The 25,758-nt window shown below is 38.1% G+C and overlaps 1 protein-coding gene across 2 annotated transcripts in view; it reads left to right on the forward strand.

Annotated features, from left to right (window-relative positions):
• Positions 1-25,366, forward strand: part of LOC105208706 (titin) — a 163,994-nt gene extending 138,628 nt beyond the window's left edge. For both annotated transcript variants that reach the window (XM_011178697.3, XM_054231455.1), the window contains exons 5-10: positions 16,754-17,668; positions 17,805-19,310; positions 19,396-21,185; positions 21,247-21,406; positions 21,484-21,652; positions 22,258-25,366. In XM_011178697.3, the coding sequence (XP_011176999.2) occupies positions 16,754-17,668; positions 17,805-19,310; positions 19,396-21,185; positions 21,247-21,406; positions 21,484-21,652; positions 22,258-22,465 (4,748 nt within the window). In that variant the 3' untranslated portion in view covers positions 22,466-25,366. The remainder of the gene's footprint in view (positions 1-16,753; positions 17,669-17,804; positions 19,311-19,395; positions 21,186-21,246; positions 21,407-21,483; positions 21,653-22,257) is intronic.
• The last annotated feature ends 392 nt before the right edge of the window (positions 25,367-25,758 follow it).

Genomic DNA, 25,758 nt, shown 5'->3' on the forward strand with positions numbered 1-25,758 from the left:
AGACGTCATAATCATTTCATTTGCTTCCCTTTCACCATTTTAGCATTGAAATTACACACTTATCAGACAAGTAAAATCAACAAGCAACATTATTGTGCCGTTACATTATCGTCACAAATCGTTGGCAACCCTATTATGCTAGTTATCGTCTTCATTATCATTTACGCAGTGATGAGTGTGGTAGTATTTTTGATTAGAAACCACATTTATATCATCATCATCATAATGAACGCTTTCAATATTATTTTTGCTTGCGGTGTAGGAATTTAGCAGTGAAATCAAGGACGCACAAGCGAGTTGGGAGTTCTGCGCGATAGCACCCCTTATTTGCAAACTCCTTGTTTGCTCTACTAAGTTCTGTTGGTTTTCACGTTAATTTGCTGTGATTCATTTTACAGTTTCACATCTCATTTAGTTGCTGAGTAAGTGTCTTCGAACGTTACTCATTTCACTGCAATGGGCCGTTGGCCACATACCAAAAATATTCACTTCTACTACGAAGCTTCTTAATTTGACGTGCGTGGCGAGTGGCCTTGTAGGCATGGCTACGTAATGAAATCATGACTCTAATATTATAAGTTTCGATAGAATGAGTAAATGGTTGCGAGCGCTACTTATGAATTAGTAAACGTGAGTGTTATGATAATTATGGTGAAGTTGCCGTTGGCGCCGCGTCACTTCTACAGTTCTTAATTAGCAATTTGGTGTGTGTCAGGTTCAGGAAGGGAAAGAATGCTTGAATAATTAAAAATTTCAAAATGAATTTCCATAAATTCGGAGTAATAGTGCTTATGAACTTGTGAAACGTTTTTTGCGGTTATCGATTAAGTGCTAATTTCTGCGGTTTGGATGCCGATGCTATCGATTAATCTAAATAATGAGTAAATTCTTCAAAATTACTAATTAAACTGAACTTTTGTATTGGTCTCTTAGATTTCCGCCATTTTGGCTACACCAACAGCGCATTGTCAGCAGAACTTTTAATGTCTTTTAATTGAACCGCGTTGTATTTTTTGAAAATGCGCCGAAAATTTGAAAAATGCCGCGCAACGATAAACACGCCACAGCTTTTACTATTTACCAATTTTGTGAATCACTGAAAATCTCATTGGAATTTTTTAGTCCGAAAAAGCGACAATTGCCGCGCGCATACCAACTGCAGTCGCCAATCGCCGCAAAGACGGTCATTATGACACACCGCAGCAGCAGCAGTGCAAAGTAAAAGCGCGGCAGCCTGTTTCATGGCAAAAGCGCGAAGCCGAAAATCGCATTATACGTAACCAAACCAACAACGAAGCAACATATTTAAGCAGCCCAAACAAGCGGCAGACATACATATATCTGTATGTGTATATACATAGCAGGTGCTGCTGTTGGCTGTTCGCGTCTGGTTTGCTTGCGGCTGTTATCGTCACCACTCAACGCGCTGTGCCGTGCCAACAATCAAAAGGAAACACCAGTAAAGCCGCACAAATGCTACCGCAACAGTTGGCACTTCTGCCGTTTGGTGGCTGGGCTACCTACCAACAAGTGCCGCGCTTACCACCAACAAAGCGCGATAAAGCCACCAACGGTTGTTTAGGCAATCATTTGCACCGCCAACACCGCGGCATTGATACAGACGTGCAGTGTGCTCACTGCCAGCGGCGACTCTGCGCGTTCGTCGATCATTCATGCCAAGTTCTTATGCCCCGTAATTTGCTGTTGTTTTTTATTGTATTTTCTGCCTAGTCCGTGATTGTTTTGACTTATACAGTCGCGTACTCACGTTGGGCTCTCATTTTTTCCCACCTCTTTAACGCTTTTCGTGTTGTTTTTGTAAATTTTTTTCTTTTTATTTCTTGTATATCGGTGTGTAGCAAGTTTTCCCAGGCCGCTAGTGGTCACTCACAAAGCTAAACAGCCGCTACGTATGTGTGTTGTTGTTATTTTTTATTGTTAGCCATTCATTCATGCGTGTTTTGTAAGACTATCATTTTGTTGTGCATAACTCTTCTTGTAGTCGCTGCTGTTGTTTTGCGTACTACGAAACATTGAAATCAAATTTTAAACAAAAATATGCGTCAACTCACGTAAAACGTAGACTTCTTGCAGCGGCGGCATGCAGACAAGAGCTGAGCTGCTTTGCGTATTTCAGCTTAGTTATTTGAAGCGCGAATGCACTAATGAAAACAACAACAAATAACATAGTGCAACTTTGGTATTTAAATTCAGCGTGCACTCGTACTTCTGTAGCTCACCCTTCCGACTCACTCAAGCATGCGCGCTTCGTCTTATGTGTGGGAAAAAATGCTTAGCATTCGAAGGGTTTAAATATGCTGAAGCACTTGCTTCAGTCGATTTGCCGCTTTTTCATGCTATTCATTTGTATTTTTCGTGATTTTGCTTCTTTAAAATCCAGCAAAGCAAAAAAAAAAATAACTAGAGATAGCATTCGTTCAAATTATCGATTAATTTCTTACAAATAATGACCAGTTTGCACACATTAATTCTGCAATCAATGCTTAAGCTATGTTCGCAATAAATTTGCTCTGTTTTTTAGGTTTAAAATACGCTTGATACCGTCATTTCCTTACTATGCCATACCACTTCCGTCTTAACGCCACCGCTGCCAAACAGGAAGCATTCGCGTTGCTTACTTCCTGTTGCCTGCTGTTCTGAACGCCCATTGTGCTTGCTAGTATTAGCTTGCGCACTAATATGCGTGAAAATGTTAGAAATGTTAGCAAATTTTTCAAATAAGAATAATTGTATGTATATGTAGGCATTTGCATGGCAGTAAATAAATGAAATATGCCAACATTTCACGCGCGCTCGTTAACGTTGCCAACTGTGTGGAAAATTATTTGTTTTACATTTGCCTAATATTATATTTATTTGGCAAACTGTCAGAGACGTTAACAAGCCAGCATAGCGCAGCTAATAAGCGCCTTAAACGCTTTCGTCTGGCATGTAAGAACAACAATAAAATAAAAATGTGAAAGCATAGTAAACACGAACATTCCTTAAGTCAATAAGTAGCTGTCGAACTGACATTCATTGCGCGCTGCCTACTTGCTGTGCCGCCTTGGGTTTTGGCCACCGCTATGGTCACCTGCTGTGCTGCGCTGTGACGCTTAAAAGTTTATTTATTTTATAACTGCTCGGAAAGTTATGCGCATACGTAAGATTTTATTGCTTCATTTTTATGCACAAATCTTTCTGCTACAAGCTATTTGCTATTGTATTCTTTGAGTTTGCTTCTGTTGAGCGTACAATTGCGCTAACACGCTAAGTGCCTTTATACAAACGGTGTTAAGTCGTAACGAAGCGGAAAATAAGCAAAAATTTGGAAAAAAATTAAATAATAATAAATAAAGGATTTGAAATGTAGGGAGTGCAAATAAATTTGTGTGGTCAGTGCTGTGTGCGTTTCATTTTTTAACTCATTAGACTTCTTGATGTATTTAGTAATCACCAAAATTTTTTTTTAAAGTGTTTCTGAAGGAATATAATTTACAAATTATAAAAATGTTTAAAATGTGGTGAAAACTAAAATCATCGATAAACGATAACTTCATCGATTATAAATTTAATGTATGTTTAAACTACAGCTGAAAAAGTTTTTAAAATTATTGATAATGAGATATTTGTAGCTTATAGATTATACCTCCGAGAAAAATCTGTGAATATGTGAAAAATTAATGTTTATAATATTCATTCAATTGTTTATTATAATTATAAGAGTTACTTAAATAATCTTATTTTTTATAAAATAGTGTTAAACTAACAAAGTAAAATATGTAAGCTGGAAACAAGCTATCAAAAAATAAAAATTGCAAACTCTCAAAATACAATTAACAAAAATTATGGGCAATTTTTCTTAAAAAAATTCTTGTAAATATAACTAAATGAAACCCATTCTCTTTAATACAGAATATGTTAAATATCAAGGAAATAATAAAATATTAGTGCCGAAGCAGAAATCAAAATTTGCATTAAAAAGTAAAAAAAAACATTATTACGTAAAAGTGTGACTAAACGGTGGTTACTACAGTTAAAGAAACCACAAACAAACAAATAAGTGACAAACATACAGACAAGCTCTATAAAATTAAGTTAAAGTGCTGAGTGAATCAAAGCAAGCAAAGTTAAACAAATTGTAAAAATAGTTGCCTTATCGACGACAAAACAAAGTGAAAATCAAAAAAAAAAAAATAAAAAATTGCAAAGAAACGCTTCCTTGTTGAAAACAGAAAAGCAATATACAGATACAATTTTGTACATACATACATATATTTTTCTAACATAAACTAAAGTATAAACAAACAAAGAAATTATAAAAAAATATAAAATCAGCGTAAAATCAGCTATAAACTAACGCTGCAATTAAAAGGCGCAGAAATATTAGCTACGCTAAAAACGAACAACAAAACACACGCGGTGGCAACATGAAAAACTGTGAAATGTGTGATTTGCTCAAAATGCAGCAGCAGCAGCAGCAGCAACAACAGCAGCGGCAAGACAATTGCTTCAAAACGACAGCGACACAGCTGATCAAATCACTGCGTCTCAACACGAATCCGTTATGCCAACATCAGCAGTTGCAGCAGCAACAGACACAACAACAACAAATGGCAGCACAGCAACAACGTTGCTCCAGCGTCGGTAGCACTGGCAGCACTTGCGACACGATTTCCTCATTGTCCGGTTCGGCGCTGTCACCAACGGCCATCAACAGCGGCAACAGCAACGCCTGCAACATACACCAACACAGCCTGCAACACAATCATGTCGGTGGCCTTAAAAGTGCGCACAGCAGTAGGAGTTGCCACTTGCCTAACAGCGCCGCCGCACTCTCCAACGCACTAACGAGCGCTGCCGCAGTAGCGATGCCACCGTACAACATGTCAGGCGCCCCGCTGGCACTGGCACAACAACAGGCAACACCACTACCAACAGCGTCCGCTGCAAATATATTGCCGGCAACGGCGGCTCTTGGCGGTCTCGGCGCCGCGGCAATGGCTGCCAATTTGGCCGAGTCGTTTACGTTATTGCATCAGCAGGCGCATCAGCATTTTCGTGATATACTCTATGCGGCACACTTGCTGGGACGAGGTAAAACAAATAATAAAAAAGATAAAGAAAAAAGTAATTTATTATTTGAGAAAAAAATAATAAAATTTTTATTATTATATTTTTTTTAAGTAAACATTTAGTATTATGTAGACAAAAGTAGCTTTAACATAAAAATAACCACGAAACTCGCGCGAAATGCTTTGCTGCCTGCGAAAAGCAGAAAATTCACACAAAAATGTCAGCGCGTAATTGTGGGAGATTATTCAGTAAAATTATATGCATTTATCATTTTCTGTTGACAGTTGAAAAAGCCGCGAGCGTAGATATGTACGTAGAAGAAGATGCTGATGAACAGCAGAAATTTGTCGAATTTTGTGGGTCACATAAAAATGATTAATGACGATTCTCAAACAAATGTGTATTAATAAAAATCAGGAAAATTAGCTTGTGAAGGAACTGATTTTGAAGTAGATATACTTGGCGATGAAGCGGAGAGGCAAATAATATTAAAAAATTATAACAATTAAATATTGATAACAGATAAAAGTAACACATATCTAAAGGAAGAAAAACACAGACAATTCAAATTTAATGGGGAATGTTTATTATCTTTATGTCTTTAAAATGTTGGCCGCGGCTACGTCTCAGATGGTCCATCCGTTGAGTCCAATTTTTGATGACTCGTTCGAGCATTTTGACGGGTAACTAGTGAATGACACGCGTAGTGTTTTGCTTCAAGGCCTGAATCGAAGCGAGATTATCTGCATAGACTTTAGACATACCCCTACAGGGAAAAGTCTAACGGTGTCACAGAATCTTAATGGCCAATCGATGGACCCAAAACGTGAAATTATCTTCTCGCCGAATTGTTCTCTCAATAAATCCATTGATTGATGCGATATGTGGGAAGTGACGCCGTCACAGACACTTTCGGGCATCAAATAGACAGTTGTCATGGCGCGATAACGGTCGCCATTATTGACGATTACGTTCTCACCGGCACCATTTTTGAAGAAATATGAACCGATGATTCCACCCGCCCACAAAAACTCCAAATAGTTGGCTTTTTTCTGGATAAAATGGCAGCTCTTGATCTGTCAAAAAAAAGGCCATTGAAAGAAGTACCTCTAGTTGGATCATCCAATATATAGATTAGTCACTAAAATCAGCTGTTCAGCTTCATATCAATTACACATTTTAAGCACTCTCTTCATCCACAAGCCATTCTCAAATCAAATTCGTCTACCTTTGACATCTATTTGTTGACATGAGACCATCCATTTTCGATTGACCGTCGTCAACCCATTAATCTGTTAAAAACAAATAACAACCAATTAACGCGCTTGCCAGCACAAATCACAAAGCTTTCAACTGTTATCGCGTATGTCAAGCCTGGGTTAAGCCAGTGTACTGGCAGCAGGCAGTGCGCGCTTATCTTCAAAACACACATAAATAATAAACAAAAACAAAAACAGAGACAACAAAAAGTTGACAAATGTCAAACACAATGTCACGCTGGCGCGAGTGGACAAGAGGCGAAAAAGAGTGTAAACCAATAAGCATGACAAATATGAAAAGCAACAACACAAAGTACTACAACAACAATAAAAACAACGTCCATGTGCTTCTCAGCGAAACGAGACAGCGAATGCACTCGGAACAAATGTAGTCCATTAGTGTCAGAAACGCCCACAATTTGCGGTTTATGAGTATGTGTATATCGAAGCAATCTTACACAAAATAAAGAAATATTTTTAGAAATATATTTCGTGAAATAAAAAATACAAATATTTCAGTAAATAAATTTCTTTAATGGAACCGCAGACGATTTTTCTAATCGCAACTGTCAGTGGTCATCTGTCACCACATTTAATGCCGCTGTCAAGTGTTGAGTGTGTTTAAGTACTTGTTTGTCGGTTTGCGCAAACAGCAGTTGAACGGTGCAAGCAATTTGTCGGCAGTGTCCAGTTAAGAACTGTCAGATTGTGTACGGCTGCTGCGAGATCTTCATAGTTTATCATTTGACACTTATGGCTGTCAAAGCGCGCCCCACATACATATCATACTCTTGCTAGGGACCACACGACCATACAATTCGCGTTTATTCGCGCTCATGTGAATTATGCTGCCGCGCGTCATTTGCTTTCCTTCGTTTTTTCATAATTTTTTTTATTATTTTTTTATTTTTTTTTTTATTTTTGCACCGCATGTATTGCCACCGTCACCGCAACCACCTTTGAAACTTCCACGATGAAATTGCTGCGCGTAGCAATAAACGCTTTGTGTGCGCCGATGCATTTCGCCGGTTCAGTTTTGCGGTGGCATGTGTTATGATGTGGCGCGCGGCGGCATGCTGTGTTATGACCATCAATAATTTGTGCGACTTGTGGTCTAAGCACACGCATATGTACGTGTATGTGTGGTTATAAATAATTTGTCACGCAATCAATGTGCCACAAACTTATAACAACAACAACAGCAATCAATGGCAAAGGCCAAAAGGCGTAATAGAAATGTGTACGCAATTTGACAAATGCCGAATACCGCGCGCGCGTCAAACACAACAAATTAGACATATGTCACATACCAAATCATGAACTGCAGCAAGGGAAAGGTGGTCAACTGTTGCTTTGGCAAATATTATATCTGTTTGTTTGGCATTGCAGTCTGGCAGTGGGCCTCCTTTTATTGTGTTGTGTTTTATACTCGTGTTTGGGCGGTTTGGCGCCAGGCCTTCATATGTAATTAAGTGCGAATTTATTTGTCGGTGTCGCAGTTTTGTCAACACCCCTTAATTTACTGCCGACGCTCTCTATGAAGTGTGTGCTGTGGTTGTACACAAATATAGCGGTAATCCGCGTTTAATTGAGTTTAAGCTGTGACACACAACGCCGGCGGTGGTATGGTGCGTAATAAAACTAAATTAATGGGTTTTCGTGTTTTCGAGAGTGTGGAAGTCTGGCGTAAGGTGTTATATGTTTTTTGTGTGCATAGAATCATTATTACTTACAGCGATTAATATGTTTAATATATTTAATGAAAAAAAAAAATATATTTTTTTATAAATTTGGCTTTTTCAAAGCATTCGAAGACTATATATTTTTCTTACAACTCCTTTAGTAGATAACGTTATCGATAACCGGTTAAGGTAACCCTTCAGTGAAATTTTAAGTTAAATTAACATGTTTTCACTCATGGAAGTTAATATTTTTGTGATACTAGAAATGTATTTAAGATATAAATTTAGCTTTTTCCAAAGCTTCCGAAGTCGTATGTTATCGATTACAAGTTAAGATAACCCTTCAGTGAATTATTTCAATTTTTACTTAACCTTATGCCACATTTTCACTTATTAAAGCGTAGAAAAAATAGTAAAAAAACATGTCAAAAAGTGACAGACTTGAAGTATTCATATGCTGAAAAAAACTCTAAAAATCATTTACTCTACTATTTTACATACTCACACACACATACACACTAGCCAGCGCACGACAGTTAAAGTACGTTTTATGGCATGCGGGCTAACCGCCGGTGATAGTCCACTTAAAATATGCGAAAGTCACTTTTTTATCTGTCACACTTTATCAGCATTCACGCAGGACGTCAAGCGACACAAAAATACAGTATGAAAATAAAAATACAACTACACACACATATACATACATATGTATGAATAAGTAATAAGTGCTGGTGATGTGCACCTACTACTATCTCCACCAAACACCATACAACCCATCACCGCATAGCTGTCAACACACATTTACATATTTACAAAACGAGAATGAGCGTTGATTGAGCAGGCAAACGACTGGCAAGTAACCCACTGCCAACTCCCCACCCGATCACATCAGATATGGAGCCACGTCCATTGATTGTGCTCAGCAGCTTCAGCTCAGCAACTGCTGAATGTTGGCAGTTTGAAAAATTGTCAATTGTTGAGTTTGTCGTCACGCTGACAAAATGATGAATTGGCCAGAATATTTTGTCAACGCTATAGCGAAGCAGCCAAACATCATACATATGAACACAGTTAAGTTTTAGCTACGCAGCATTTGCCTGCTGTGGCGCATTTGTGTTCACCAACGAGCAAGTGTGGCCTGGCTGATAGCTTCATGAATGCCTCAGCCATACATTAGCATATATTTATGTACGCATGTGTTTTGTTGCTGGTATTTGTGGTGCACCACTACGTATGCCACCAAACGGCGCGCTGGGTACACAGGAAGCATTTCAGTGCATAAAACCAATCGTTTGGGTGGCGACATAAGCCCAGAGTCGGAGTATGGGAAATATTTTGCCTATGCATATGCACACCTGCAATTCTACGCATACATATGCATACGCACCTTCATGTATGTATAAATCTGTGTGCGTGTTTGTGCCACATTAGCAGCGGCTGACCAGTTGCACCTGCAATGATTGGATTGTTCTGATTTCGCCGATATTGCTGCGGCTACGCTTATACCACTGCTGCGGCTGTTGTTACGCTTTTTTGTTGTTATTGTTGTGCTTTGTTGCTTGTTGCTGCATATATCTCGTTTCATGGCCTTGATAGTCGTGTGGTTGTTGTTTTTGTATACTATTTACATGTGTGTGTGGTGTGGCATGCAAAATTTTCTTTGTTGCTGCCGCTTTAATTCGCTGACAACGCCAATAATGACGCGTATACTCATATAAACGTGAAATCGATGGCCTATTGCATTAAGGCTTATTTTTTTATTTTATTTTGTTTAATTTTATTTGTATTATTTTTTACTTTGTTTTTTTTTTTATTTTACTTTTTATTTTTTTTTTCAATTTTTTATATTTTTATAGCAAAATTTTTAAACAAATATTATTTTCAAAATTCCAAAAATTTTCGCTTTTTTAAGATTTTAATTTCGAACATACCGATTTACATCCAACCTTACCTTCATTACCACTCAAAACCGCTCTTCACCACTTATAAGCTCACTTTGGACACAAATTTTGCATTTTATATGGCTTTTCCGTGTAAAGTGGCAGCAATTTCCTGCGACAATTGCCACACTTCAGCATGATTGAATGCATTCGAAAGTGATTGCAAGCGTCGCAGCACTTACGCCGCGCTGACGACGACACGATGACTCGATACGCGCATATATTTTCGGGGTTTTTAGGTCAATAAGGTGCATTGTGTTACGCAACTCAGTGGCAATCAAATGCAATGCATTCATAACAAGCGCCTAACTGCATAAAATGCGCTTTAGTGGGACTCTTCATAAATTTTTTTTTAATGTTTTTTTTTGAAATATTTTTTATTTTTTATTTTTTTTTTTCTACAAATATTTAGTAAATTCTCAACTTTCAAAATTGCATAATTAACCAGAAAAATATTAACACATATCGCTATTTCTTATTATATGCCTCCAATCGAACTACTCTGTTTTCTACGCGCCGCGCACATAATTGCCAGCCAGCCTGCACGCCCTTCGTCACGTAATATACGTAAGTATGTGTTGTTGGCCATAAAAAATGCGACTAATTACGCAGAACTTACGATGCGCCACACCTCAGTTAACATTCAAGCATTGCTTTAGCCGCAACGCACCATCAACTCGCCGCCGCACATCAGCAAACAACAGTCAACAAGCAGCAGTGCAAACGTTAGTAATAGTACACAACCCCTCATTTGAGCACTTCTATGCTATGCTATGCGGCCGTCAACGCGTTTATTCTCGCTCCTATTTCATTTTATCATTAAGGCGCATTCACTTGCAACGACTCGTCAACGCCGTTCATCACAGCAACATTCGCACGCCTCGCCAGCAGTACGGGGCAGTATTAACGTCAACGACGCAACAACAACAACAAAATCATTGCCATCATAATTATCATTATGATAATCATACGCATTAGTAAGTGGTGTGGTGATGGCACTGACAGCCGCGGCATTATTGGCACTCTTCTCCTTTTTTTCTCTGCCATTCATTCATTGCTTACTTGCAGGCGGCGCGCAGGCGTTAGTGTCTCTGTGTGGTTGTTTGCGTTGCTTGCTGCAATTATAACACTTGAAAATTCCTCTGACGCTGACACTGAGAAGTGGCCGCGCATCGTAATGTAGCATGCATAGAGGCGTTTAATTATTTATGCGCTGATGACATTGATGATGGCTGCGCTGATGTGGCTGATGGTGATGATGATAATGCTATGTGCGTTGCGTATACGTCGAGGGGGGAGGCTTTGCCGTTGATGATGCGTTGAATGCGCTAAATGGCGCATTATTTATGCACTTTAGTGCAAAAGCAAAGTAATAAATTTAAGTTGCAAAAGTCCACTTACAGTTTAGAATGGAAATTTGTCAATGGCAGTTAGTCGGATGATAAATTCGAAAAAAAAAAAATTATTTTTGAGACTTGAGGAGTTTAAAATATTTAATTAAAAATATTCCTTGACATTTCTTAAAAAAACATGTTCTTAAAATCTTCTGAAACTAAAAAATCAGAAAAATAAAATATTAAACTATAAATTCAAAATTTATTAAGAAATGCGCATGAAATATAAATTTCAAATTCAATTTTTTTTTTCCTGCACCCGCTCAATTTGCATACGCCGATACGCATCTGATAGTAACAACTTCTGCTATTTATATCCGCAGTTAATAATTATGCATATGTGACACATATCCGCACCATTTAACGTATGCATGTGTCATACGCGTTCAGGTCTTTTGACGCGTTGACGCGTTCATCAACTCGTCGACTAATTATGCGCACAATTTGTGCGAAAACCAGACACACACAAAGATTTATTAACGTACACAACAACAACAACTGAAATGTTGTACAACAACAACCACTGTAATGTTGAATATTTTTGCAGTCTAGCTGCGCTAAATATCTGGGCGTCAAGTCGGGCATAATATAAAACTGTGACAAAATGCGCTCGACGGCTAGATTATTAGCTGGCATATACGGAATGCATTACTGCAACGCTGTCAGCTGAACGTTGTGACGGTAATCACTCAGTCATTTGCACATTCATTCAATCGTTTATTTATTTATTTGTGTCTTTTTAGGCGTGCGCTTGTTGAAAAATGAAGAAATGTGCATTCTGAGATAGCAGTAAACCACTGTACCATAAAGAAATCGGTTTAAATATAGTATATAAACTAAATTTGTATGATGTGGACACTATATTGTAACCTGTAGTGCGAACTTTTTATTATTTTTAATCATGAAACCTGCAGTGTGAATATGCTATTATTTTAATAATCGATAATTAATCCACTTTATTCATAGGTTGTAAATTTGATATAATTATTACAAGCATATTTTGTGTACGCTCAAAAGTTTTTACGCTGTGTATGCAAACGATTGCCATTTATGTGGTAAGTTTGTTGGTTAGAATCACGTGATCTTAAAGTACCTACAAGTGCCTACTTAATATGCGGCAAATGTGTGGCATAAAGGCTTGCAATTTGTTGTTGCTGTGACGTGTTTTTAAGCACATACAAGACAGACAATTGATTTTACTTTTATTCTATGCCAACTGCGGTGTAGTTGTTGCAATTTGCATACAGACATACATATATACGATTTGCATACATTTGTACTTTATAGCAGACAGCTGCATATTATTTGCGTATTACTTTATTTGTAGCACCAGCACAAGCCATGCCGGGTTGTGTTTTTGTACTCGCTATTTATTTGCATATAATTTATTAACTTAGAAAATCGTGAGTTTGCATTGTAAATAGTACTTTTATTATTTGAATTATATTTCAACGTCTACTTTTCATTTCTCCACTACATATTTTCTTTTATTTTTTTTTTTATATGTACACTTTTAATTCAGCGCAATTATCACATTTGTTAATGTTTGCGCTTTCACGCTACATAAGTGCCTGTAAATTGTATTAATTTCGCACTTCACTTATCGCATGCCACTTGTGAAAAATAAACTTTTCTTGAATTGGTGCCTCGAGTACGTTGTTCAGTGTAATAATAAGTGCTTGCCATGAAAATGCAGTATTTCCCTTTGTTAAGAAATAACTGTAAATATTTTTTTATTTACATTATTGCATTTATTTATTTTTATTTTTTTATTATTTCTTTTATTTATTTTTATTTTTTTATTAGTTTTTTTTATTTTTTGTTTTTATTTAATTTTTATTATTTATTTTATTTGTTATTATTTATTTCTATTTTTTCAATTGTAAGAAAATTTGCAATCTAACCTAATATAATTGATTTTTTTAAATTAAAGTTATGATTATCTGCCATCTCATCTGCCTACACTTGGATTTGCTTTGCCATTAACACTTATCCATCAAACACATAACGCTAATTACTTAACACCTTACGTTAAATATTTTAATGTGTTGGGCGTGCTGACGTGCAGTTGTCATAATGAAGCCATTAAACCATAAACACCGCAAGCCAATTACAATTCAAGACACAGTTATGTCTGGAATTTACAGATATGTCGGATATTTACATATACATACACATATACAGTATGCCGAGACATATCATGCACCGCTACTTCCTTATGTGTTTGCTGCGCGTTTATTTCTTTTCGTTTCCGTATTTTTATTGCTCACGCAGTGAGCAGCTACAATCAATTGGAATATAGAAATATTGCTGAATTGTTGTCAATAACAAGACGTCTACGAATTGAATCATACAAACAACAAATCAAGCAATCAAACGCAAACATATTCTATGTCAAAGACCTTTGCTAACAGCAATCCTGCCAAAGCCGAAGGCAGCAATCTAAGTGTTGTGTGGTGTACTCCTTGCACGCTCGCATTTCCAGCGGATACAGGAAGTGCGCACAAGCGAGTAAATCAAGCGAAGCGCGTGTGAGTGAGTGTGTATACGTAAAATGTGACGCGTGTGTTTGTAACGTGTGCCGCGTGTGCTGAGTTACGCGTCGTGTTGTGGTGTCGACATTACCACAATTTTATTACCATTTAAGTATGTTGTGATTTTTATTGTCAATACATTGCAATTGCGTAGGTGTGTGGCAAGGGTGTAGCTATTTGTAATACACGTACCATGACAAGTGTATACGCTCGTGGAATAAGCAGCTGCTAAATCTTTATTTATATTGACATGTCATTGACTCCCAAAGCTAAAAGTCGCACCCTAACCAATGACTGGTACAATTTTGTCCTGTGTTATTTGTCTTCAAGGTGCTAATATGCTGTCAGCCGTTCTATACGCTTAGTTAGGGGTTGCTGTTTATTGCCGCTCATGTTCGCAAACCGTTTAAGCCGAAATTACCATCTTACCATATTGTTTGGTTATTTCCGCCACATAACCAAAATAGGTCTGGTTTGTCGGGTGTGTGTTGACAGCTGTTCGCCATTATTTTTTTGTTTTCCACATATTTTCACTTAATTTATTTTTATGTGTTACTTTATTAACTATTTTAGCACTTGTCACACGCCGGTGGTTGTGCTTGACTTAACCTTTGTTCACATCTAGCCGTTTGTAATGTGTGCCAATATGACATTTGTGTCATTGTCTCACCACACAAACAGTTTTGAGTTTGAGTTTTGAGCATTCATTCTTTTATTATTAATTTTCAGTTAAAATAATGATCTTAATGATTTTTAATTTAATGCCATTTTCTGTAAAAAGTGAATTTTAATTTAATTGAACTTATTTTTGGCAATGCTAACATGACGTTTACACTGCTGATTTTAATAGTTCTCCATATGACGTTTACACTGCCTTTTTAATTCTTCTTAATTATAGTTTTTGTGCAGTAAAAAACCCTTTAAAATATTGCTTAAATATTGTTTTAATTAATTTGCATTCCATAAGCCCCTCGAAAGTAAAAAAAATATAGTTTTATAGACCTCAGAAAATTCTTTAGAAACCTTTTCATATCTTACCTCCATTTCTGCGATATTTCATGTACTATTAACTACCCACAATCCTCCTCCGCCCCCACTAACCAAAATATAAAACGCATATTATATTAAGCAAGCGTATTTTTAATAAACTCCAACATGGCATACAATATTGCTGTTGTTCATAGTAGATTATACGGCAGCACGAAATTCGTGATGTGCCACAATACGCGCATACAATCAGTATACTCCTTAAATAAGCTTAGACTGTAGTCTATTTTATTTGAAATTTATGTGCTGTATTGATTGACAGACACCGGTTGATTAGCTGCATTGTCGCCTATTCTTATATGAACGCTGTCGCTGTGTGCACCAAGCATAGCTTTAAAAGTGACAAGCCAATGCTAATGAGGTAGTCACACTAGTGTTGTATGTGGCGGTGGGTGGGTTAGGTGTTTAGCCAACAACACTTAACGGCGACGGCGTGTGAATAACGTATAATATTAATGCCTGCCTCGTGGTGAATGTGTGCATCTCTAAACGATAACAAAACCAGCAAATCGAACAGTAAAATCGGCGTGCTGCAAGTGACATGATATAAATTTATAATTACTCAAATGTGGTGTGTATGAGTAGGGTTATGTTGTTACGCTGACACTTTAACGTATGCTATTTACGTTAAGCTGTCATTGAAAGTGTGGTTCAAATTACGTACTCTGAAAATGATAGTTGTCACGGACGATTCATTTCAATTTAACAGGAAAACCCACAATTACACAATTAAAATTTTAATTGAGAAATCAGTTTTTGCCCTTCGCACTGCCGGCAACTCGATAAACGATTGAGGTTAGAGTGAGGTTAGATTTTAAATTTTAAAATTTTTTGATTTGAATACCCATTTCAAAACCCCAAATCAATTTTCCCCCACTTTTTACTTGTCAAATGCCTCACTAACCTTTGCCGCTTACCGACGTTAAAGTCAAAATGTCAAATTTCCACACTACAAAAGTCAACTTACCACAACTACCAGCAGCAGCAACAAAGTAAAAGATGCAAAAGCAAGAAAAGAAAAGAAAACTAAACCAGGAAATTTTCACATTTAAATTTATAGCTTTGTTAAGCATTTTAGCTTTGTCGTTGTTGCTATTTGCCGCGCATTCACTGCAAACATTGTTTTCAGTTAATGTTGGCTGCTCTTGGCAAAATGCAAGCAGCAACTGTCAATTGGAGGTAGTTGTGTAGGCAAAAAGCAACAAAAGCAAAGCATAACAAATTAAAAACTAAAAAAAAATAAAAACTTGTTTTGTTGTTGTTGTGCCGCACAACACTAGCTCTACGACTACCTCGAATGTCCAATGGAAGCGCACACGCTGTTTAAATGCAGTGGCGGCAGCAAAAGTAACGTAACGGCAATGTGCGCGCATTTTTACGTAAGATTTTTCTTATAACGGTGGCTGCTACAGCAGCAACAGCAAAAAAACATGTTTAACTAGCAATGTATGCAGTTAAGAGCAACAACAATTGCAGTCGCTGCAACTGTAAAAATGGAAAAAATGCGCGATAAATAGTAAATTTTTGTTGTTGTTATTTATTTTCGGGTTTCCTTCACGTTTTCGACTATACGCTAAACGAGCGTCGCGTACTTGTTATCTTTGAATGTTACTCCTTTGCTTAGTTAATATTGCCTTTTAACAGGAAAACGGGCGAAAGCAAAGTTGTCTCAAGGGGTACTGAGACTAATGTTGAAAAAGGTTCATTCACATACATAAGTCCAAATTTATTTCAATATAATCTTAACCATACTATAAAATCTTACACATATTTCTCTTAAAACATCTGATATTTCATTCAACTATTTTAATTTACTTACAGGCTATTACCAACCTGCCGGTCCATTGATCTCACCACACGTTCTACCAACTGTATCCGCTGCACCACCGCCGCCTCCTAATGTGCCACTTTTGCCGACAGGTGCTACCCCTGCTTCCGTTTCCTCTATCAAGAAATCACAACAGATACCCGCGCCGCTTAGCTCTGATCCGGAGCTTGTTGCCGGCCAACAGCCACCACCACCATCGGCTACAGGCGCAGATAGCGCAGACAGTGATGTGCTTATTACCGGTGGCGATTTGACACCATTCCGTTATCCGCCGGTCGCACATAGCGGCGCGCCCACCACACAGCACCAGCAGGTGCAGCAGCAACAGCAGCAACAGCAGCAACATCAACAACAGCTACATCAACAAGCTGCCGCCGCTGCTGCCGCAGCTGCTGCTGCTGCGGCCGCCGCCGCTCATCAGAGCTCACCATATCCACGTTCGATGCATGCGCAGATGCACTATTCCACTGCGTATCCGGCCAACTATTGTACACCATATCCGGTGGAAGCGGTGTGCTACTCACCGCCCGCCTATCAACCCTACTTTTCGACCAAAGTCTACCAGAGCGCAGGCCCGCCACCACCTTCTACATACCGACGCTATCCATACTATCAGCCGGGTCATCCGCCACCGCCAGCCGAACTATACGAACAGGGACCACCACCACCGCCACCGTCAGCGGTTAGTGGTGCCGCACCCGCAAGTGGACCGCCACCACCAACGTCCATTCAGGGACCACCACCAACAGCACCGCCCCCCGGAACGCAACTTGTGCCGGCTGGTCCGGCAGCACACGCACAACATCTCGAACACTATCCAGGTCCGCCGGGCTATTATACCGGCTATAGTCCGGGCGGTGGCGCTGCAGGGCAGTGTTATACGCGGAGCATACAGGGACCGTATATGGGTAAGGAAAAGTATGGTTCTCTCCTAATAGGTAGATACATATGTGGGTACGGGGTGGGTTAGAGAAAGAAACCGAAAGACTCTTGTTTTCTGGGAACACGTCTTTAATATGCTTTACTTTTACTTTCTATTTGCAGAATATCCACCACAGTGTCCGTGTCCAATGCAACAATCGTGTCCAAAAAACGTCCATACTGGGCCTCATATTGGTAGCAACAACGGCAGCAACAGCAACAGCAGCAGCAGCTGCAGCACGAACAACAACAGCAACAACAATTGCTCAACGATGAATCATTTGAGCAACAACAACAGCAATACTCTGTTGAATGGCAGCAACAGCAGCAGGGAAATCACCAACAACAGCAGCAGCAACAGCAACAACAGTTCGAATATAACGAACCACAGCCAGAACAACAGGAGCAGCAGCAACAACAGCAGCTCGAACAACAACAATTCATTGACTACCAGTAGAGGCCCAGTTAAAAAATCCATGACGACGACCACATTGACAACAACTGCAACACACGCCAGCGCTCCTGTAACAGCAACAGCGATGGCTTTAGCGTCAGCCACACCAACCGAAATAGACGATCTGTTACTTTTCGGTAAGCAACATACGCAACAGCATTTGCAGCTGTTGCAAGCAGTTAAGTCCGAGCTGAAATTAGAAGAATCGGACAACAAAAGCCAGTACGAGGAGAGCGTAGTACAGCCACCGACGCCGCCTGAGAGCTATACAACCAACGATGAAAAACTATTAGACACACTAACCGAACACGAGTTGTCATCGGCGTCTCTGCCGGCGACACTTGAAGAGGCTAATGCAAAGCTTCACTTACGCAGCAATCAAAGTGACAACAAAATGACAGTGCCAGTGGATAGTAGACAGCAGGCAGCTCCTCAACATATGGGTAATAGCTGTAACAATGCGCCGTCAGTACTTGAAGCCTACGATTTGACGTCAGTAACGGAGACACCGCCACCTCCACCTTCCACGCCAACCTCAACGGCAACAACCAACTGCAGCAGCACCACCAACGCCACCACAACCACCACCACCACCAATTGTGCCGCCTTGCCGCTCTTGGGGCGCAAAGCGCGCATTGGCAAGACAATGGCGCGTGAGATGGTCTACGCAGGCGCCGCCGCTGCTGTAAATGTGACAGCGCAGGCGCATACGACTCCCATGATACACGTGCGCACGTTGCCGCAGCAACCGCATGCAATTGCGCAACCGCAACAGCAACTGCAACAACCACCAACGCAGGCGCAGCCGCAGCAACAAACGCAAACACAATTTTTGACACACCAGCCGGAGCAGCTGTTGACTGCTATCACACCAAGTCCTTCACCACAAGTGCCAGCGACATTAAGCGATGCCTTTCCAGCCGCGGAGTCTGGGCAGCCACCTTTTATATTGAAGACCGAAATAAAGGCGGAAAAGATTAAGCTGGAAGACGATGAACCGCTGTTAAATGCTGTCTTGCAAATGCAACAACAACAGGAGTCGAACCACAACCAAGACAAAGACAATGAGAAGGTGGAATTGAAGCTCATCAAGGCTGAGCCGGTGACATTAACTTGTGAAGAGGTGTCGGCCGCAATGTCTGATGTTATGGACACGCCATCATTGAAACAGTTAGGTATGTTTTGAGTTTTATTAAAAAAAATGTTTTCCAAATACTCTAACATTTTTTCTATCTCCCCCTCTCTCTATGTTTTTTATAGGTCGCATGCGTCTTTTACCCAGTTGGCAGCAGCCGCCAATAATTGACATTGACCTCTCCACAACCTCAGATGATGATGTGCTCGATCTGTGCCACAGTCCAGCAACCTCTACATCGGGCAGTTGCCAAAAGTCACGCCTTAAGATACTTAACCTACCCAAAGCACAACTGCAGTCTAAGAAATCTTCACCCAACGGTTACAAAAGCCTCATTAAACAAGCCGAGCCACGAACATATTTATGCCTGAGCGGCCGAAAACTAGATAAGCGTGGTCGTTACAGTAAACTGCAGTTACGACAAACCAGAGTAGGTGGCGTTAACGGCACAATACGTCGGCGTCAGCTGGTGCTGACCGATAAGCAAAAAAAGCAACTGAAGTTGTGCAAGAAGAAATTGCAAGCGCAGGAACGACGCCGACAGGAGGCAATAGAAAAGCGGCGCGCCGCAGCCAAACAGGAACGCTTGCAGCGGCGAAAACTGCAAAAGCAGTCAAACGCACTCAGCGCGATAAAACAAGAAGATATAGAGCCATGCGTTGATGAGATCGTCGATTTGGTTGAAGAACCCGAGCAGACGGAAAGCGAATTCAGTGAAACCACGCAAACAGATGTGCCAACAATGCGCATGTTGCTGACCGAGAGCAGCAGTAATAGCAACAGCAGCAGCAGCCTGAATACGCTAAAAATGACGCCGAAACCTTCACCGAAGCGCGGCAAAACAGCGCGTAAGACATGCATACCGCTGCATTTGATCGAAACCATCGACTCTGTAGCGCGTGGGTACTTCTCCGAACCCGAAACGTCGCGTTGCAGTGGCACGCTTAATCAATACACTAACTGCGATGCCTCGGACGTTACCGAACAGCCTTTGGATAAAGCAGCAACGGAACGTAAGCAAAAGAAAGACAAAAAGGCGAGCGCGGAGAAGCGCTCCAAGTCGGAGACGAAGAAACCTATTAAAACCACAATAGAACCAGCAGTGCACACAACTGAGCCTGTTGATACTATTGATGTCAGCTATCCACTTATGTCGGCGACGGCGCGTTCCGCACAAACTACCTCAATAACCGAAACTGCGTTGGATGCGTGCAGTGCAGAGTCGTCCAACACAGCCTTGGATTTGACACAGGACACAGAAGAGGCAACAGGAACGTCTCTGGAAGAGTTGCTCAGCAGCAAAAGCAGCACAAATAAAGCGAAGAGCAGCAAGTCGAAGCGCACGCCGGCCAAACGAAAAACCGCAAAAGCAAAGAAATCGAAAAAACCAAAATCAAATAAGAAGAAACTTAGGCAACAAGACTGGGACTATAAGACAAATGCTTTGGAAATATGCGAGGAGGCTCCGTTGCCGATCACCGAACAACTTGCATTGGAGACTAATAACAACATATATGATAAATGCAACGCGGAAAGCGCTGCAGTGGAGCAGGTCGCAGATAGACAAACACAAATGGTAGCCGAAGCAGAACTGGATGAGACGCCGGCGCTACAAGAATCCATGCAAGAACCACAGCAGCATGCGCAGTCACCCGATAAACATTCCAATGCACAAGTGTTCCTGCCGCCCGTGCCGCCAATGCCGCGCATTGTTTGCCAGCCTCACCATGGTACTAAGCGCACGCGTTCACGTTCGAAATTCGGCAGCCGCAAGCGACAGAAGGTGAAACATTCCACAGTCTCCTTCGAATTGGACGTTCGCCTGCCGCCAGCAACGCGTGGCGATGTTGCGCCAAAGTGGAATAACGGCTGGACATGGGAGGGTGAGCCGTTCCAGGGCGCAGTATTTTTAAATGTAAGTGTTGTGCGTGCTAAAAGCGAATTATTTCATAATTTGATTTCCCTTTTGTTTTTAGAGCGACGATCCGCTAGTCATACGCACTTGCTATCCCGCCATGCGTCACTCGGAGGGTGACATAATACGCACACGTGACTGTGTGCTGCTCAAAGCGAATGAGGACAATGATCTGCCATATGTGGCAAAGGTGGCGCATATCTGGGAGAATCCCGAAGATGGTGCGTATATAGACACGAAAGTGTTTGTGGTTATAACACATTTAAATAACGTTTTTTTTTTGTATTTTGCTTTGTAGGTGAAATGATGATGTCTCTGCTGTGGTACTACCGTCCGGAACATACCGAGCAGGGTCGTCAACCGAACGATAGTCCCGATGAGGTGTACGCGTCCAGACATCGCGATCACAACTCAGTTGCCTGCATTGAAGATAAGTGCTATGTGCTCACATTCAGCGAATATTGTAGGTGAGTAACACTATAATTGAGGTTTAAAAATTAATACATCTCATCTTCATAACACTGTACAACTCATGGCTGGGTATTGAACAAACCTCTTTTTTTCGGGGAGTTTCAGACGTCAGTAAAGAAATGGCATTATCAGATTTTCTAAGTTAGCCTCCAAAATCGAAATATTTGCTTTCGAAGTTCGGAAAAAGGTTTTTAAAATGTTCGATCTCGAAGTTAGCTTCCAAAATCGAAATACTTGGTTTCGAAATTCGAAAAAAAGATTTTAAAATGTTCAATCTCGATGTTAGCATCCAAAATCGAATTAATTGGTTTCGAAATTCGAAACAAGTTTTTTAAAATATTCGATTTCGAAGATTGCCTCCGAAATCAAAATACTTGGTTTCGAAATTCGAAAAAAAGGATTTTAAAATGTTCAATCTCGAAGTTAGCCTCCAAAATCGAAGTATTTGCTTTCGAAGTTCGGAAACAGGTTTTTAAAATGTTCGATCTCGAAGTTAGCTTCCAAAAAAAAAATACTTGGTTTCGAAGTTTTTCCGTGTAGTGTAATGAATGAATAAATTGCATCGCATATGCATTTATTATTAATCTATGCTACATTCCAGATACCGCCGTCGTCTACGAGCTGCTGAGGAGGACATCGAAGAGGAGGTCTCCATTGTGCCGAAGCGCTCCACTTGTTATAGCATACGCACCGTGCCTGAGAATACCAATCCCGAATTGGTTATGTTCTGTCGGCGCGCGTATGAGTTTCGCACAAGGCGACTGCTGAAGATGCCCAACAAACAGGATTACATTGTGGTGAACGGTTAAGGAGACCCGGCCAAAAATAATTGGATAAAATGTGCGTTTTGAAAGTAGCAAATACTGGTAGTAGCAGCGCCGACGCCTCTACGCATTGATAAGGTGGTACTTTTGTTGTTGTTGTTATAAAAAACAAAAACAACAACACTTGGTGTTGAATTGTGTGTAGTTTTAGAACAAAATTTGACAAATCACTCCCATATAGGGTGCTGCTACAAGCGCGTCATTGCTGTTATGCTGTTCAAATTAGTTAATGAAAAGTCATTAGTAGGGCCTTTAACGGTACATTTTTTGTTTGCATTATTTATTTTTAAGTGGAATATTTATTCTAAGTGACTTATTTTACGATTTTCCTACAGTTCGCTTATTCTTCGATATATGTATAATGTGTGAGCTTAACTTGCGGCTTTTTTGCCAATGTATGTATTTCCATTTATTAGCGTTTATCAGTCGCCTATTACGTAGACACGAAAGTTTATATATTTCAAGTATTTATAGTGTTTGATATGTATGCATAATTTATATAATATTTTCACGTATTGCTGGTTATGCTTACCACAAACGCGACGCGTGTTTTTCAATTCAATTTTTAAAACAAACTATTGTAAGCGCATATGTATTGCAAAAACAAAAACAAATACTACTAAGTGTATGGTTTTAGCTGCGTTGTGGAAATTTAACCAAAAAGAAGTATTTAGATCCCATATAGGGTACCATATATGTATGTACAGTATGGCAGCGCCAGCAAAAGTCCGCAAAATTAAGCAACTACATAGATAAACTACTGTTATAACAAATAACGAAACAAGGGACCAGTCGGACTACTACAACAAAGAAAATCTAAAAATTTTGTGCGCAAAACTAGGGGTAAAGAAATAATAGTCAGTTTAAGTTTAAGCAGTAATCTAGTTCTAAAGTATTTGGTAAAACAGAAAAAACCGTCAATAATCAACTTGCAGACCAAAATCATATATAATTTTGTTAAACTAAATGATTGCAAAATTGTTTTTTTTTTCAAACAAAAATTTTTTTTTACAAACTTTTCTTTTTTTTATTATTTTTCTTAAAATATTTGCAATTCTTGTTTTTTTCAAATTTATTTCACAACGAATATTTAAAAAAAATTTCGAAAGTTTTTTTTTTTCAAAGAAGTATTTTTGAAAATTATTTCTTAAACGGAAAAACCCAATAATCAACTTGCAGACGAAAATCTTGTATACTTTGTTTATGAAGTAATTTCAAAATTTTTTTCCAAAAAAAAATATTTTTCATAAAATATTTGCAATTCTTGTTTTTTTTCAAATTTATTTTAAAACGAATATTAAAAAAAAATTGGGAAATTTTCCGATTTGCAGATTTGTATGTAAAATTAATTTTTTTATTTTTCAAAAAAGTACAGTTGAACTTCCATAACTCTAACTGCTCTAACTCGAAGTTCGTCATAATTCGAACTATTAAATTGGCAATAGGAGTCAAAATTCGTACAAATTACCTTCTGTAACTCAGAAGTCTCTCTAACTCGAATTTTTTTGTAGATTATGGTGATTCGAGTTAGAGAAGTTCCACTGTATTTTCTGAAGTATTTCGTGGACCGTAAAAATTAATAATTGTAAATGAAAATCATGGATATTTTTTTTTACAAAATAGTTGCGATATTATTTTTTTCCTTAATTTATTTTTCCAGATTAACAGAATTTTATCAAAATTTTGATTTTTTAAATTCATTTTGCAACAATAATTAAATCTCAAAAAAAACTTGATTGTTTTACGTAAATATTTAAAAAAAATCTATATGTAAATATTAATTTAATTTCTAAAATTTTTGAAATTTTTTCCTCTTGAAAGATAATTATTTTGTATACACAGATATGTATGCAATTTTTATTTTTTTATTTGCTTAATCTCCGAATCATCATATTTTTTCTTTCATTTTTACTTTTTTTTTTAATATGAATTTCTGTAAATTTTTGTAATTTTCGGTAACTTTATTATTGTTTTCAGTTTTTTTTATTTTAATTATTTTTTCGGTTTTTTATTTATTTTTTTCAGTTTTTTTTATTTTTAGTTATTTATTTTTTAATTTTTTATTATTTTTTCATTTTTTATTTTTTTTTCATTTATGTCGTTTTTTTCATTTTTGTCTTTATGTTTTTTGTATTGTTTTTTTTCTTTTTTTTGATTTATGATTTTTTCTTTTCTCTCATTTTTATTATTAATATTTTTTCTTTTGTCTTTTTTTTGTTTATTTTTGTCTTTCTTGAAATGAATACAAATTCTTTCAAAATTTTTTTTATTTATTTTGAGCAATTTTGACCAATGTTTGCAAACAATAAATTTGAGAATCAAAATTTTAAAATGACATACAGTTAAAGACAAAATGAAACTTAACTGGAGAAAGAAATTGAAGAAAATCTGTAGTGAAAATAAACTAAAAAACAGTAGATAAGCACAAAGTATAACAGTAGACAAGAAGAAAACAAATTCAATAAGAAAAAATTCAAAAACATATTTTTACAACAATATTTGATGATAGTGAAGCAACAGTGTGAGAGACCAACAAGCAAGTCTAAAATTTTGTGCAAAACCATAAATTATGAAAAGTAAAAAAAGAAAAAAAATAATTTTTGTATGTAATTTAACATGTTGACAATTTTTTTCCATACAATTTATTATTATTTTTATTTTTTTTTTACAATATAAACAATATTATAGCTTAAGCAGAAAACAAACACATAAGAAATGTCATATTATTTCCCTGCACCTATTTGTAATTATGAATAATTATTATTATTATTAATTAAATTAAGCTTAGTTTAACGAATACATACATACAAAACAAAAACAAAAACAAAAAAATACATTTGTATGCATTAAACGCGGCTGTTCATATGTATTATCTATAAGTATGAATTATGTATTAGTCTTTAATGCAACTGCAATTATGTTAAATTATGTAGGAATAATTTGAAATGGAAAAAATCTTATTTCCAACACTCTCTCTCTCACACACACACACGCTCTCAGCCAAAACAGCTACTCTGGCGATTCAAGTGCTGAATATCAAATATTTCCACACTTGCGCTATTTAAACATAAATAAATAATTAAGAAATTACGCATACATACACACACATATAACAACATATACTCCTTTACGCTAATAAATATACTTTAGTTTTGTAATTGAAATTAAAAAAAAAAAAACAATTTTGTTTTAGGTTAGTTTAGTCGTTGAATGCTTACTTTTACATTTGATTTGTTTTACACTTTTTGTTTATGGAAATGAAATTTCACCAAACATAT

The sequence above is a fragment of the Zeugodacus cucurbitae genome, chromosome 5 (genome assembly GCF_028554725.1).
Source record: "Zeugodacus cucurbitae isolate PBARC_wt_2022May chromosome 5, idZeuCucr1.2, whole genome shotgun sequence".
Lineage (NCBI taxonomy): Eukaryota > Metazoa > Arthropoda > Insecta > Diptera > Tephritidae > Zeugodacus > Zeugodacus cucurbitae.